This window comes from Eublepharis macularius, chromosome 2 (assembly GCF_028583425.1).
Source record: "Eublepharis macularius isolate TG4126 chromosome 2, MPM_Emac_v1.0, whole genome shotgun sequence".
NCBI lineage: Eukaryota > Metazoa > Chordata > Lepidosauria > Squamata > Eublepharidae > Eublepharis > Eublepharis macularius.
Window position 1 is genome coordinate 219,358,393 of NC_072791.1, and position 15,128 is coordinate 219,373,520.

Consider the following 15,128-nt stretch of genomic DNA (forward strand, 5'->3'; position numbering starts at 1 on the left):
GACAGAGTTTAAATAAACTGATAAGTATATTATTATCCTTCAAAGCTGAATGATTCCACTCTTATTTTAAAATGGACACTAAATATTGGATCTGAATGACTGGTGTTGAGTGGTGAGGGTGGTTTTTTTTTCTTTTTTACTAGGGCTTACTTTCTTGTGGAGCCTGGGCTTGTTTCGATGAATTTAACAGAATTGACTTGGAAGTACTTTCTGTTGTTGCTCAGCAAATTCTTACTATCCAGAGAGGTAAATATATTTTTTGTTAACTATGGGTTAACTTGGGAAAGGCAATGGCAAACCACCCTGTAACAAAAACTCTGCCAAGAAAACGCTGTGATGCGACGTCCCTCCATGGGTCAGTAATGACTTGGTGCTTGCACAGGGGGACTACCTTTATCTTTATGGGTTAACTAGGTTAATAAAGCAACTATATTTCAGTCCTCAGAAAAATAAAACTGATTCTCCCTGGTCCTAGGTATCAATGCCGGTTCTGACATCCTCATATTTGAAGGGACTGAGCTGAAACTTAACCCAACATGCGCTGTCTTCATAACCATGAATCCTGGCTATGCTGGGCGCTCAGAGCTTCCAGACAATCTTAAGGTACTGCAACTAATCACTTTTTGAAGTCTTAAAATACTTTAGAAAAGCTAACGCACAAAACAGCTAGGTTGAACAAGCAGATTGTTGGTGGTGAAGACTTTGGGCCCAGCATACCAGCCCTTACTGTGCTGTACTGGCTGGAAGGAAGTACAAAAGGGGCAAACTGCTCTGGGCCCTACAGCTGAGGGCAGTGGAGGTTCCTGGCTCACAGCATGAACAGCCAGTGTGGTGTAGTGGCTAGAGTGTTGGACTATGATCCGGGGGACCCAGGTTCAAATCCCCATTCTGCCATGGAAGATTTGGTCAGTCACATACAGCCTAACCTACCTCCCAGAGTTGTTGAGAGGATAAAACAGAGAAAGGGAGAATGTTGTAAGCTGCTTTGGATCCCTATTGGGGAGAAAACTGAGATATAAATGAAGATGATGATGAGGAAGAAGATGATGATGATAGTACCAACAACAACAACAACAACAACAACAACAACAACAACAACAAACATGCCTTTGAAACCAGGAGCAATCATAGGATGTATGCCTAATATAACACTTACTTTATTTTGCCAATTCCTTTATCCTCATTAGTAACAGTTCTGAAGATTTAACCAGGTATATTTTGCCTAATGAGGAGCTCTGTGTACATCCTATCTGTATACCTGGTTTGGGGGGGGGGGCTGTTTTTACCAATGAAGGAACAGCTTGTGACATACTGACAATGAAATTTTGCTTGACATTTGTGTCGACTCCCTTGAGTCCAATTATTTCTCATTGAAATAATAATTGCAATGTTTATTACTGCTTGTAGAAATGTTTTTGTACTGTTGACATGTTGTATCCATAAAATATTTGATCGTTAGAAATATATTGCTGTATTAAACCAGCAGCCTAAGGTATTATAAATACTGCTGCTAATGTGTCTCTCGATGTTTGCTTCATAGGCCTTGTTTCGGACAGTGGCTATGATGGTACCCGATTATGCCATGATTGCAGAGATTGTCCTGTACTCCTGCGGGTTTGTTACTGCCCGACCTCTCTCGGTGAAAATCGTAGCTACCTATCGCCTGTGTTCAGAACAGTTGTCTTCCCAGCACCACTATGATTATGGAATGAGGGCTGTGAAGTCAGTGCTCACTGCTGCGGGTAACCTGAAGGTAGAAAGTGATGCGTGTTCCTAGTGATCTGATTAGCGTCTGCCATTTTGTTGATAGCAAAGCTGTGTTTCTAAGCTGAGTCAAACAAGGAGTCAAAGGTTTCAGATATTCCTCCTTCATTGCCTATATTGCACTAAGAAATTGTCTGTCTGTTATTTAAAACATTTGCATGCCACTTTTCCATCCAAAACATGTTTCCAGAGGTAGGACGTACTCTCTGGGGTTTCCCTAAATGCAATTCACAAAGAGGCATTGACTTGCTGTTGAATTTTTAGGAGATCCCTATGGTATTGACTAACATGGTGGTGTATACTTTTAGGGTTTGCTTCTACCATCCTTCCACTTCCCAAGGGATTGCTCCTACCATTCTTCTACTTTCAGTTTGTGTGTATGTTCATATGAAATCCTTTGGATTCAGCTTCATGTGAATCCCTTTCTGGAAGTATCTGACAGTTTCTCTAACCATTACCTGGAATAGAATTACCATCTTCAAACACGCAAACAAAATATTTTTATTGTAGAATATTGTTTGTCTTTAGTACCATAAAATAAAAGCACTCAATTGGTGTCATTATGTACAATTGTTCTGTACAATTCCTCTGATACGTGTGCGGAGGCAATGTTACGTCTCCACAGCATGCATGAAGCTTCCGCCTACATGGAAATTAATGGGGAAGCAACTTGTGTGGATGTTCCATATGTGCTTTACTGAATACCTGAGGAGCTTCAGTCAATGATTTTGTTTGGTCTAGATTGACATAAACTGACAAAGCTCTGCTAAGCTCCTCTCCTGAGCCAAATGCTGTCATTTTGCCAGATAGTGCAGTGCATGAACCATCTCTGGACCGAAAGATGCACATATCCTACAATGCAAAGAATGGAAAGTTAAAGTGTTGTGGAAAATGGGCGGTGGTGGCGGTGGTTATTATGACTTGTTAGAGCCTGAATAGCAGAGTGTGACTATTTCACAGCATTTAGCTTAGAAAGTAATAAAATGGAGATGGGAGGTGGGATAAAAAGTCAAAAAGAAAGCTTACTTTATTGAGAAATAGTCCATGTTCATCAGATTGCTTCTGTTTAAACACTATTACTGCTAACAATCCCAAGAGCTGATTGCGTGTATGCAAGCATGCATAGCAGCCATGTTCAAACTTGCATGTGCCTTTCCTGGCTTTTAAAGGAGACGGGACAAATTCATGGAGGATAGGTTCATCAGTGGCTACTAGGTAAAAAGGTAAAGGTAGCCCCCTATGCAAGCACCGAGTCATTACAGACCCATGGGGGGACGTCACATCACGACGTTTTCTTGGCAGACTTTTGTTATGGGGTGGTTTGCCATTGCCTTCCCCAGTCATCTACGCTTTACCCCCAGGAAACTGGGTACTCATTTTACCGACCTCGGAAGGATGGAAGGCTGAGTCAACCTTGAGCTGGCTATGTGAACCTGGCTTCCGCCAGGATCAAACTCAAGTCGTGAGCAGAGCTTGGGCTGCAGTACTGCAGCTTACCACTCTGTGCCACGGGGCTCTTCAGTGGCTACTAACCATGTGACTAAAGGAAATCTTCAAGTTCAGAGGAAGAAAACCATTGATTCCACTGGTCTGATCTAGAAGTGATCATCTTATGTTCTTATGAGAGTCAGCCATGTGTGCTTCTCCTGCAAGAGAAATCTTCAGAGGACAAAGGAAGGAAGAACTGCTGGATTAAAAGGAGACTACCATATTATGTTAAGATCATGAGAGGCACCACCCTTCCACTGTAACCAAATCAGAGATTAAACCCCTCACCCAGATTCTGCTACCTGAATAAGCATATCTCCCCAGAGTCTGAAAAAGCATGCAGCATTCCTTCTTTTTCAATATAATAAGGGTTTAAAGCCAAATAACATTAAAGCCTCCCTTACTTTAAAAATATGAACCCTGACAGTCACTGTCATAACATCAGAGTTTTATGTTATGACGATGTCTCGAAAGTTTATAACAAACTTCATCTGGAACATGTACCATTGACCTGAAGTGGCAAGACAGGCATATATAGAGAAAATGGTGGGAATGTGTAAAATAGTAATATTTTATTTTGTGATCTGAAACACAATTTGTTTAATCTCTTTATTTGCAGCTGAAATATCCCTCAGAAAATGAAGAAATTTTGCTGCTTAGATCTATTATAGATGTAAACTTACCTAAATTCTTATCCCATGATCTGCCACTTTTTGAGGTAAGAAACTTCAGTAGTATAACAGAGACTTAGAGATGAGTGATTCATCGAATGAATCTACATATTAACAAGGCTCTGAAGGTTCCTATATGGGTACAGGACTTTTTAGGGTCATAAGTGCAAATTCTAGGGGAACAGCTGTGTTGATTCATTGCAGCAAACAACTAAAAGGAGTCTGGCAGGAAATTAAAGATAAACACATTTATGGTGGCATAAGGTTTTGCAGACAAAAGGCCCTTTTATGTGTCACAGGGTGGGGTTTTTTTTGTTTATATGGTTATAGATGATTTATGACTACTGAAGATGCAGGAGATGCCAAAATACATGCTATGTGGGACATGAGGCACGTCATGGGTGCAGAGTCATGGGTCATGAGTTAAGTCACAGGTCCCCAACCCAACTCTCAGTCACACATTTAAGTGGGGGCAAGCTCTTAAAAACTGTTTTCTCACTCCATCTCAGGGCACGTGGAGCCTGAGGAAGGGGTAAACAGACCCAACTCATGGCCATTTCCTTGGTAAAAAAAGTGGGGGAGGGAAGAATGAAGCCGCTCCTTCCCCCTTGCAGAGTTGGCAGCTGGGTGGCGCAACTGAGAGGTTTCTAAAGGTTAGTCTTTGTTGGAAATACAATGTCTTGCATACAGAGAAGTCAGAAGACATGGAATACCTGCAGGGGGCAGCAAATCTGACAGTTAGATAGGCCACTTCCTGCTTCTTCCTGCAAGTCCCTCCTCCCTGTTTAGTGAGGCAGTTAGTATCTATTCTGTTTCTCTCAGCTGTCTCTCAGAGTTGTAGTTCCTGAATAAACTCTCTTCGTTCACTCCTTAATCAGACTCAAGATCATTTGTAAGATATACCACACCCTACGGTCTTCATGTGGACGTGTGGCTGAGAATTGGGCTGGGTACTTGCGGCTCACGTCACACACAGTGTGCATTTTGGCCCTCACTGTGTGTGAAAACCACTTTCTTCTAACCTCCTCCTGATCTACCCTCCTCTAATTTAAGCCCATGAGATCTAGTCTTGTCCCCTGAAACAGCAGAGAAGAAGCCTTTGCCCACTTCCTTGTGACAGTCTTTCCAGTATTTGAGTCCTACAACAGCTGGGCCGAAAGGGGCAGGGAGTCAGCAGCGTAGCCTCTCGGCCTTGCAAAGGTCACACTTAAGTGGGAGCTACCGTGGTATCGTTGTTAGAGTTGTTAGAGATCTGGGAGACCCCAGGTTCAAATCTGCACTCTGCCGTGGAAACACACTGGGTGTCCTTGGGCCAGTCAAAAACTCACAGCCTAATCCAGCTCACAGGGTTGTAGAGAGGATAAAGTGAAGGAGAGGACAAGGATTTATGCTCCTTTGGAGAAAGGGTGGGATATAAATAAGGTGAGTAAATACATAATTAAACACATGACTTAAAATCAGCTCTTTAAGGTTCTTCATCCGAGGATGGCGGTTACGGTGGGGGGTTAAAGTGCTCCCAGCATCACTGGCAAGCATCGCCGGGAGGGCTTTAATGTTTATATCCCCCCTTGCTCCAGCTGACTGGCGGGCATGGACCCATGAACCAGTCCACAAACTGGCACGGGTCTGTGAAATGTGACGGCCCACGGCCCTATGGCCGTGGGTTTTTCCCGGTCCGTGCCCACCTCTACTCAGCAGTGCCACCCTGAGCCAGGGTCCATTGCTAACTCTAGATCACATGGACACATGAAGCTTCCTTTTAGTGAATCAGACCATTGGTCCATCAAGGTCATATTGTCTACTGGTAGTGTGACTCTCCAGGGTCTTTCACATCAGCTTAATAATATGCATGATTTTTACCCTTAAGATGGTGGTTTGGCAGACAGTGTGAATACGTTGGTATTTTTCATGAAAAGTTTCGTTCAGCAGCTCACTATCACATGGTCAATTACTGATTGATGCTTTGTTTTAAAAATAATTTTACATCAGTATTTCTGTCTGAAAATTATGCTTTTTATTGCCATAGGATTATGGTGCTAGATGAGAATTGTTTATTTCTTCATATCTATAGCATGAGATACAAACATAGCCTGTGCAAGCTATGGTAACATTTCTTGGAATTTCTTCTTTGGCAGGGCATTACTTCAGATTTGTTTCCTGGTGTGAAGCTGCCGAAACCAGATTACAATGACATACTGGAATCTATTAAGATATATTGCGAATCTATGAATTTGCAGATGACTGATTTCTTTGCTGAAAAAATCTTACAGATATTTGAAATGATGATTGTGCGGCATGGCTTTATGATAGTTGGCGAGCCCTTTGGTGGGAAAACATCTGCATATCGGGTTTTGGCAGCTGCCTTGGGTGACTTGTGTGAAAAAGTAAGCATTTGCAAAACAACAACCAATCCACTGCAGGGCTGAAAAGCTAGCATACTAAAAAAAAAGCTTTGGAGCTCTGGTGGGAGAATTTTTTTTATTTGCTAGTGTTGCATACATGCCATATCAAAAAGAGTCCAGTAGCACCTTTAAGACTAACCAATTTTATTGTAGCATAAGCTTTTGAGAATCACAGTTCTCTTCGTCAGATGCATGGAGGGCAAAAAGAAACTGGTCAGATATAGAGGAGGAGAGGGGAGGGCGGAGTAGATGCAAACAGCTCCTGCTGATATGGAGATCAGTTTGCTTCTGTTAAGGAAATCAGTTACCTCTGATAATGAGATAACCATTCATAGTCCCTATTCAGTCCCAGCTTGACAGCTACATGCCATAGTGTCTCTTCTGGGTTCTCCCTGAAATTAGTCATGTCTCTCTAGGGATTTCCAGAAACTCTATGGTTTTATAGTGGAGAGGGCATCTGCTACCAGAATCCTCTCAGCCTGTTTTTTTTCCATACCTCTCATAATGCCTGGTACAAATGCAAGTGCAACCGACCGATCAGCTGCCTCTCAGATCTGTAGCCCAATGTAGTAGATGGTTTTATCGACTGATTAATGGGTGATTGCAGCATCCATGAATTACTGAGAAATATAGTCAACAGCTACCTTTAAAGCCTGTTTTTTTAAAGCTAATGATCTGGTTGCCTTCAAAGGGGTTTCTTCAAAGGATTAAGCCCAAGCTTTTCATGAGATAGGCGTTAATTACAAGGGCTTCGTAACAGTTTTTTTTGCATGGTAGCAGATTTACCACCTTCTCTGTTCTCGTGAGAATTCTGAGAAGATAGAGAAAAAAATGACTGGAAATCAAAATAAGAATTTTATTTTATTTTTATCCTACCAGCAGCTTACTATCTCACCCACTCCCAATTTTTCATCACAACCCTGTAAGATAATTTGGGCCAGGATAACTCAGTGAGCTTCATGGCAGAGTAGGGCCCTCAATATGGATTTCCGTGACCGTCGTCTCATTCTAACCACTACACCATCCTGTTACAAAGTCCTCTGCCATTTAGATGAGCGGTACAGAAACAACTTTGGTTCATGGTTCTGTAGTGAGACGGCAGTTGAAGGTCGATCACATGATGTTTTGTTGTCTCCAATAAGTACAGAATGCATTTGTCTCTTGGTGGTTTAAAAATTCACAGACACTGAGCTCATGCCAACATAAAATAGAATTTTCTTGACAACTGAAAGCAGGGACAGTCTTCAAAGTGGAGGCCTTGTTTTTATAGCCACAAAGCAATAACAAAATGTTTTGATCCTCTTGTAGTGGACTGTCGTTTGGATGCTTGCTGTGATTTTTACTTGAATTATAAGTGAATTACTGCCATACAGTAAATCCTTTTAGGTGCTTTGTTACAAATTTGTTCCACGGTCTTTTGGCCTCATCTGCCTTTCAGCTGTTATTTTGGCCTGTTAATCTTTTGTTATGGCTAGTATATGAGAAGATTTCTGATGAATTGGATGTAATATACATTGAGGAAGTACAAGCCATTTTGTTTCCTTAGGGGCTAATGGAGGAAAACAAAGTCCAGATTACAGTTATCAACCCCAAAGCCATAACCATGGGTCAGTTGTATGGGCAGTTTGATCCCGTATCTCACGAATGGTCTGATGGCATCCTAGCAGTCAGCTTTAGAGCATTTGCTTCTTCACCTGTAAGTGCGCAGTAAGATTAAAACATACCATAATGCACATAAACATAATTTTTTTTAAGGGCAAACTCTGGTAAGCATGCTGAACCGTGGCACACCATGCTCAGGGCTAGTTCTCTGCCCGAGGGAATTAATCAATGGAATAACTCTCCATGGGATCGTTTTGCAAGTCAATTAATCATGATTTTTAATGGATTAACAGAAGAATTAAATCAGTGTATGAGTTATAAAGAAAAAAGCATTTCTTACACCCAGTTAATTGGGTTGGGGGGGGGGGGTAACTTTTTAATTGGTTAAAAACCCTGGTTTAAGTAAAAATATTTTAATTGTCTAAACTTTGCAGCCTTAGGAGTTTGCTTCTCCTCAAGTGTAGTTCCTTTCCATTAAAATGTAGCCGAATCAGATGTTTCCTACCGCAGTCTTTTCCCAAGTATACTGTTCAGTTCATTTCCCCCCATAATACTGGAGAAAATGAAGAGGTGGTAGTTTGGAGTATGAATGTGGCCAGTTCGATTGTTCTGTCATTTTGTGTTAATACTGTATTTTTACTTTTTTGGAAGCCATTTCATGCATAGTAGAATGTGGAATGCGTACTTTTAAAAATAGATCAAGTAAATGATCAAATTCTGTGGACAATAGGAGGACACAGCAATTGCCATCTCATTGCCCTTGTAAAATTTCCTAAGATACGTAACTAGACATTGTTGGAGACAGAAATGGACTGGACAGGTTTGGGTCTGTATTCACCTGCCAGTCCTTGTGTTTTTGTATCAAAACTTCCTCTTTCAATTGCAGACACCTGACAGGAAGTGGCTTATTTTTGATGGGCCGGTGGATGCGGTGTGGATTGAAAATATGAACACTGTGCTAGATGACAACAAGAAACTCTGTTTGATGAGTGGAGAGATCATCCAGATGTCACAGCAAATGAGCCTCATTTTTGAACCAATGGATTTAGAAGTCGCTTCTCCTGCTACTGTAAGTATGCTCAAGTGGGTGAGAACCATTCTCGATGGGAAGGATACACCATATGCATGAGGTATAGGAAGTATGAAACCCCTACTTCTTCAGTGCCGTGGCTCTGATTCGTTCCTCTCCCCCACATTATACATCTAGAGTTCTGATCAAAGAATCCCAACAATCAAGTGTAGTCTGGCCCTTAATTAAAATTCCCCGTTTTCTCATTCAGATCCCCATCGACTTTAAAGACATCCTTTTGTGTTGTTATTAACACCATCTGCTGCCGTGCTGTTTACAGACCCTGACATTCCTTTAATCTGTTACCTGGCTTTTTAAAAGTGAGCCACGCATGCTTTGTCTGAAAGCTTGATTTTGGATAATGTGAAAACCAAATGTAGCATTTCTACATCTGCATTTTTTTCAATTGCAGGACCAGCTTGAGGGTGAGGGGTGGGGGCAAGAGGACAAACAGACAGAGGCTGTTGGTTACGGTGTTAGGATCATTGACACAGCATAGAGTGTAGATCCCAGCATTAGGGCTGTGGCACCCATTGCTGTGGACCCTGCCCGAAGGCTGAGTGCCCCAGCCACGTGAGTCGGCCAGGTCCATGCCATGCTCATCTGCTATCGACGCTTCCACTACCTGTCACTCATCCTGCAGAAAAGGGGAAGCCTTGCTGCTGCTGCTGAAGAAGACCTGCTTGGTCTTCTGCTCACTTGCGTACACGCTCGCTCATAGGCTGCTGCAGCTGCCAGGGGAAGTCATCTGTTCTGGTTGCAGTATAAGTCAGAGCCATCTGCTGCATGGGCCCAGCTGGCTTTTGACTTTATAACCAGCCAGCGGAACTGACTGAAGCCTCCTCCTCCCAGATCCACCGGCAGGACCCCACCCACCAAGCCCCAGCCAGCCTTCACTGATTGGTCAGCTGGGGGGAGCCTGAAACATGGCTTGCTACGTGAGCAGCCTGTGCTGTTGGGAGCCGGCCAGGGTGAGAAGATGGTGGCGGCCATGCCCGTACCCCCTACCCTCATGGCCCTGCCAACTTCGGCCCCCAGTAAGTTCTTGTGTCACTACTACAGGATAAATCAGGCATAGTTATCTCTGCTCAGGGGTAAATTAGCTCTTTAAATTACCAGGAACGTTCTACATAGGCTGCGCTCCTAGAGGTCCAGGAGGAAGCTGAACCAAATGCACTGCGGGGTGCAGCAATTTTATGTATTTAAAACATTTGTTAGCTGCCTTTTGATCTTGCAAGAACTCAAGGCAGCTTAGAATATAAATAAAAATAAAATAATTATAAAATGAATTAAAACAATGTTTAAAACACAATAATGACAGTGGCACAGCTTTGCCCGTTGCATATGAGCATATTGTTGCGGCAGCCTCGGTACAGGCTACATTGCAGGGCCACTTGGCTGAGCTTATTTGTTTATTTACTTACTTCATTTGTATGCTGCCCTCTTACTCTAACGGGGCCCCAAAGCGGCTTATATCATTTTCCATTCCTTCATTTTATCCTTATAGATACCCTGTAAGGAAGGCCAGGCTGAGAGTGTGTGACAGGGCCAAGGTAACACAGTGAGCTTCCATGGCAGACTGAGGAGTTGAATCAGGGTCTTCCAGTCCCTAGTCCAACTACTACACCATGTTGGCTCTCCAGGGCTCTTTTAATGTTCCAGTCTGCCACTCCCTATGCATATAACAGGATGAGCTGTGATTTACACAAATATCAAGTAGGGTTTTTCTCCAGGTCAGACCTAGAAGATCTAAATCTGCCTTCACAAGTCTCATGATAATGTCAGCGTTCAATTAGCAAATTTCTGTGACTGCCAGTTGAGTTGTATTATTTTGGTAATGGCTCAAGGTGGCGTACTTTCCCATATAGCATTTGCATACCCTACTCAGCATGTTAAAAGCCTCAGATTGCACCTTAGAGACCAACTATAATTTCAAGGTGTGAGCTTTCAAGAGTCAAAGCTCCCTTTGACTCTCGAAAGCTCGTACCCTGAAAATTTAGATGGGTAGCTATGTTACTCTATCTGTAGCAGTAGAAAAGAGCAAGAGTCCAGTAGCACCTCTAAGACTAACAAAAGCTGTGGTAGGGTATGAGCTACAGGTATCTGAAGAAGTGAGTGGTGGCTCACGAAAGCTCATACCCTACCACATATTTTGTTAGTCTTATAGGTGCTACTGAAACCTTACTCTTTTCTCCTGATAATCTAGTTGCTCTCTAAAGTGCTACTGGACCCAAATTTTGCTCTTCTACTGTGCAGACCAACCCAGCTACCCACTTGAAGCAGACTACATTATTTAGACTTTAATATGTAAAAATGTACTCTTTTTTGCAGGTTTCTAGATGTGGCATGGTCTACATGGAACCCCAGATGTTGGGCTGGAGACCATTGATGCTGTCTTGGTTAAATCACATGCCGCCCACCGTCACTGATATGCACAAACACTTTATAACCAGCTTGTTTGACAGAATCGTTCCACTTTCTGTCGAGTTCATTAGAAAATGTACAAAGGTAAGGTAAAGATATGTTGTGGAATGAAAATTGTATTTCTTGGTTGCGCAAATTCATATGCACAAGTACTTGAATTGTTGCCATGAGACATTCCCTTTTTCTTTCTTTGCTATGTGGATGTTTAGATTCTTGTTCTGAGAACTCTTGCGAGTTTTATCAGTCCCTGATGGCCATTTTGGTATAGATTGAAACAGATCAAGATTTCAGCTTTGTCCCATCCTACAATTTTCAGTCTCAAGTGTATGCCTGCAAAGCCAGTTATTGCAGTGGGGTCTAAGCCTCTCATTTTTGTAATTATTGAAAATCTTATTCTGCGTAAATCTGGAGATACAGGAATGTTTTTATTGTTCTAGGAACTATCTCCTACTTCAGACACAAATCTGGTTCGATCTTTAATGAATCTGATGGACTGCATGATGGATGAGTTTGCCAGTGAGGCCAAGATTAAAACCATAAGTGATCGTGACATTTTTTCTTGGCTTGAGGTATGCCTTATATTTTTAATGCATTGAATAGGAGGAGGCAATGGTTTATGTTAACCCCACTCTGTCTTTGGGGATAGTGTGGGATGAACATGGAAATAAGTACTTCTGTACTAGCAGGCTTATGAATGTTTAGAATATAATAATATTGTAATAAATAAATGCATAAATATTGTAGGATGTATAGTAATTCCACACTTCCCTTTTTAACCTTTGAGAATTATTCCCCCCAAGCAGGTTTGAATTCCTTTGTGCACCACTGGTTTGGTACTAATTACTGCTACTTTGCTTTCACCCACTGCTCTATTGTTGCCCAGTATGATGATTAAAATCTGTTGTTTAAATTTTCTTACTGTTCATGATCTGAGGCTATTAATCACTTGGATTGCCTCTGTGTTCAAGTGATATATAAGTTGAGAAAATAATATAATGGAAATATATTTGTCATAAGCGGAAAACCCTACTGTATGGTTAATGACTGTTTCCTCTTCCACAACCTAGGGCATTTTTATATTTTCACTCATCTGGTCTGTAGGAGCCAGCTGTAAGGAGGATGATCGACTGAAATTTGATCTGATTGTGCGAGAACTGCTTGAAGGGCCGATGAGTGATGAGACGAGAGACAAATATAAATTGTTGAGTTGCATGGAGCAGCACCCTGCAAAAATCCTTACAGTCCCTGTTCCAACAGAAGGAACCATTTATGAGTACCGGTTTATCAGAGAAGTAAGTATCTTCATTCTGAATCTGAGTTTTCTGGAGATTAATAAATCGATTTCTAATGCACCTGTTAAATTAATGGATTGGATTATTGGATTATGGAATTCATACACAAATAATGAAGAGTAGCATGAGAAAAATTATTTTCACTGGGAGTGTCAATAAAACAATTGCTGAACTCCTTTCCTCTGAAATTAGTGGGATTTAAAAATACTTAATTTTGGCTGGAATGAGTCTCAAGTTACTTTATTTTATTTATGTCATTTATAGTCCGCTTTTCTCACTGAAACACAAGCCAGATTACACAGTCTGAGTTAGTACAGTCAGTTTCAAGGACTTTTCAATAAACAATGTATATAAATGCAAATTTGCAAAGATTTAAAACCAGCAAAAATCCAATACACAGAGTTGTAGAAATGCTTAAACAGAGTATTAGCAATTCTAAGACTGACATATGTCACTCCCTGGCAGTTAGATCCCCCAGTTGTCCGCAGTTAACACGCAGGTTTTCCAGTTGAAGTAACTTTATTAGAGATCCATTCAGTACAAGGTGCTCAGACAGTGGAATTGGCAGAAGTGACGTATGTGGGGCTAGCAATGTTAGTTATAGGGAGTATTCCTGCTTTTGGGAAAGAGGACTGTTAACGGCGGGCGGGGGGTGGGATTGGAGTGAGACATTGTTTTAGAGTAGACAGTGAGAAAGATGAACTTATCTTTGGTTCTCAAGAAGGATACATTTTGAGCCAGTTTCAGCTGGCAGTCAAGGACACTGGCTCAGCAGAGCGAGAAAGTAAACATATGCAAGATAACCTACTGGCATTGCAGCAATAAAGAACTTCCCATATTCTCAGAGACCAGAGGCAGAGCCCATATACATTCATGGCAGATATGCAGGAGGCATATATGACAACATATTAAACAATATAGAACTATCCAGCAGAATCATAGTTGAAACAGTATCACATAATAGTAAAATCTATGGTCCCTATCTACTGATGCATCTCTTTGAGACCACTGCCTTACAGTATAGCCCTCCTGTCTGAGTAAAAAGCCCTCTAAAATAATTCCGTTTTATATCATTTATGGAAAGCCAGGAAAGTGGGAGCTTTCCTGTCCTCTTCAGGCAGGCCATTTCATAAAGTGGGGGCCCACTACAGAGAATGCATGTGTATGGGCAGCTGTTGATTTTGCCCATGTGGAAGGTGGCACCTGCAGAAGGCCCTGTTCAGATGGGCAAAGCTGCCATGGTGGACCATAGGGAGAGTGGTGGTCCCTTAAATAGGCTGGATCAAGGCCATGGAGAGCATTTTATCTGATAGCCAGTACCGCTGATAGTTAGCCAGTAGAGCCCAGTAACTGATAGGGCCCAGTGATGTGACTGCAGAATGAGAGTGATATTCATGCTCCTCCTAGCTCCCAATAATAATTGAGCTGCAGCATTCTGAACCAACTGGAGTCTTGAGTTGACTTAGAGGGAAGACCTATTACAATAGTCACATCTCGATGCTACCATGTCATGGATCCATGTAGCCAGATGGGCTGTGTCAAGGTAGGGGGCCATCTTCTAGGCTACACTGAGGTTGTAGAAAACATTTTTTGCAGCTGCCTTAACTTGCTTTTCTAGCAGTAGTACTAGATCCAGTATAACCCCCTCAGATCTAACTGAGCCTGCAAAGGTCAGATGGAGTCCACTGAAAATGGGAAGCGCAATCTCCTTCAAGATCTCTGTCTTCCCAACCAGCATCCCTTCTGTCTTGTCAGGGTTCAGTTTCAATTTGTTCACTTTCAGCCATTGGACCACAGCTGTCAGGCAGTGGTGCAGGTTTTCGACTGCATCCTGCAGTGATTTGGATAGTGTTATATCGAGTTGGGTGTCATCTGCATATTGGTGGCTTCCAATTCCATAGCTACAAATGAGTTCTCCTAAAGGCTTTACATAGAATAACATGGGGGAAAAGATTGCATCTTGTGGAACGCAGCAAGATCATTCCCACTCTGGAGATTACTAGTCTCTAGCAGCAACCTTTTGAGTCAGTTCCACGAGAAATGAATTAAACCAGTCTGAGGCACAACCTTTGACACCCATTTCTGCCTCCAAATGCCTCAACCGCAAAGGCTGCAGACAGATCCCGGAGGAGCAAAAATGAAGCATGGCCCTTGTCTACGTTCAGATGGGGATCATCCGCTAAATCTGCTTGAGCTTTCTCTTTCCCATGCCCTGGCTTGAATCCAGATTGAAAAGGGTACAAAGTACTAGTTATCCAAGAAGACCTGCTGCTGCTCAGCTAGTGCTGCCTCAATCACTTTGCCCAGAAAGGGCAGATTAGAGACTGGTGAAGATTTTGTGATTTTGATCCTCGCGATTTGGGATTCCAAAGCCTGCAAACCTGTTCTCAGTAATCAGTGCCAATAGTTCACCAGC

General features: G+C 42.2%; 1 protein-coding gene across 1 annotated transcript in view; it reads left to right on the plus strand.

The window, feature by feature from the left end:
• DNAH7 (dynein axonemal heavy chain 7) overlaps nucleotides 1–15,128 on the plus strand; it is a 190,041-nt gene that overhangs the window by 74,205 nt on the left and 100,708 nt on the right. Inside the window, exons 22-31 of the mRNA XM_054970133.1 lie at nucleotides 144–246; nucleotides 476–603; nucleotides 1,541–1,753; nucleotides 3,872–3,970; nucleotides 6,059–6,307; nucleotides 7,872–8,021; nucleotides 8,814–8,996; nucleotides 11,328–11,504; nucleotides 11,858–11,989; nucleotides 12,488–12,712. Coding sequence (XP_054826108.1) covers nucleotides 144–246; nucleotides 476–603; nucleotides 1,541–1,753; nucleotides 3,872–3,970; nucleotides 6,059–6,307; nucleotides 7,872–8,021; nucleotides 8,814–8,996; nucleotides 11,328–11,504; nucleotides 11,858–11,989; nucleotides 12,488–12,712 — 1,659 coding nt within the window. The remainder of the gene's footprint in view (nucleotides 1–143; nucleotides 247–475; nucleotides 604–1,540; nucleotides 1,754–3,871; nucleotides 3,971–6,058; nucleotides 6,308–7,871; nucleotides 8,022–8,813; nucleotides 8,997–11,327; nucleotides 11,505–11,857; nucleotides 11,990–12,487; nucleotides 12,713–15,128) is intronic.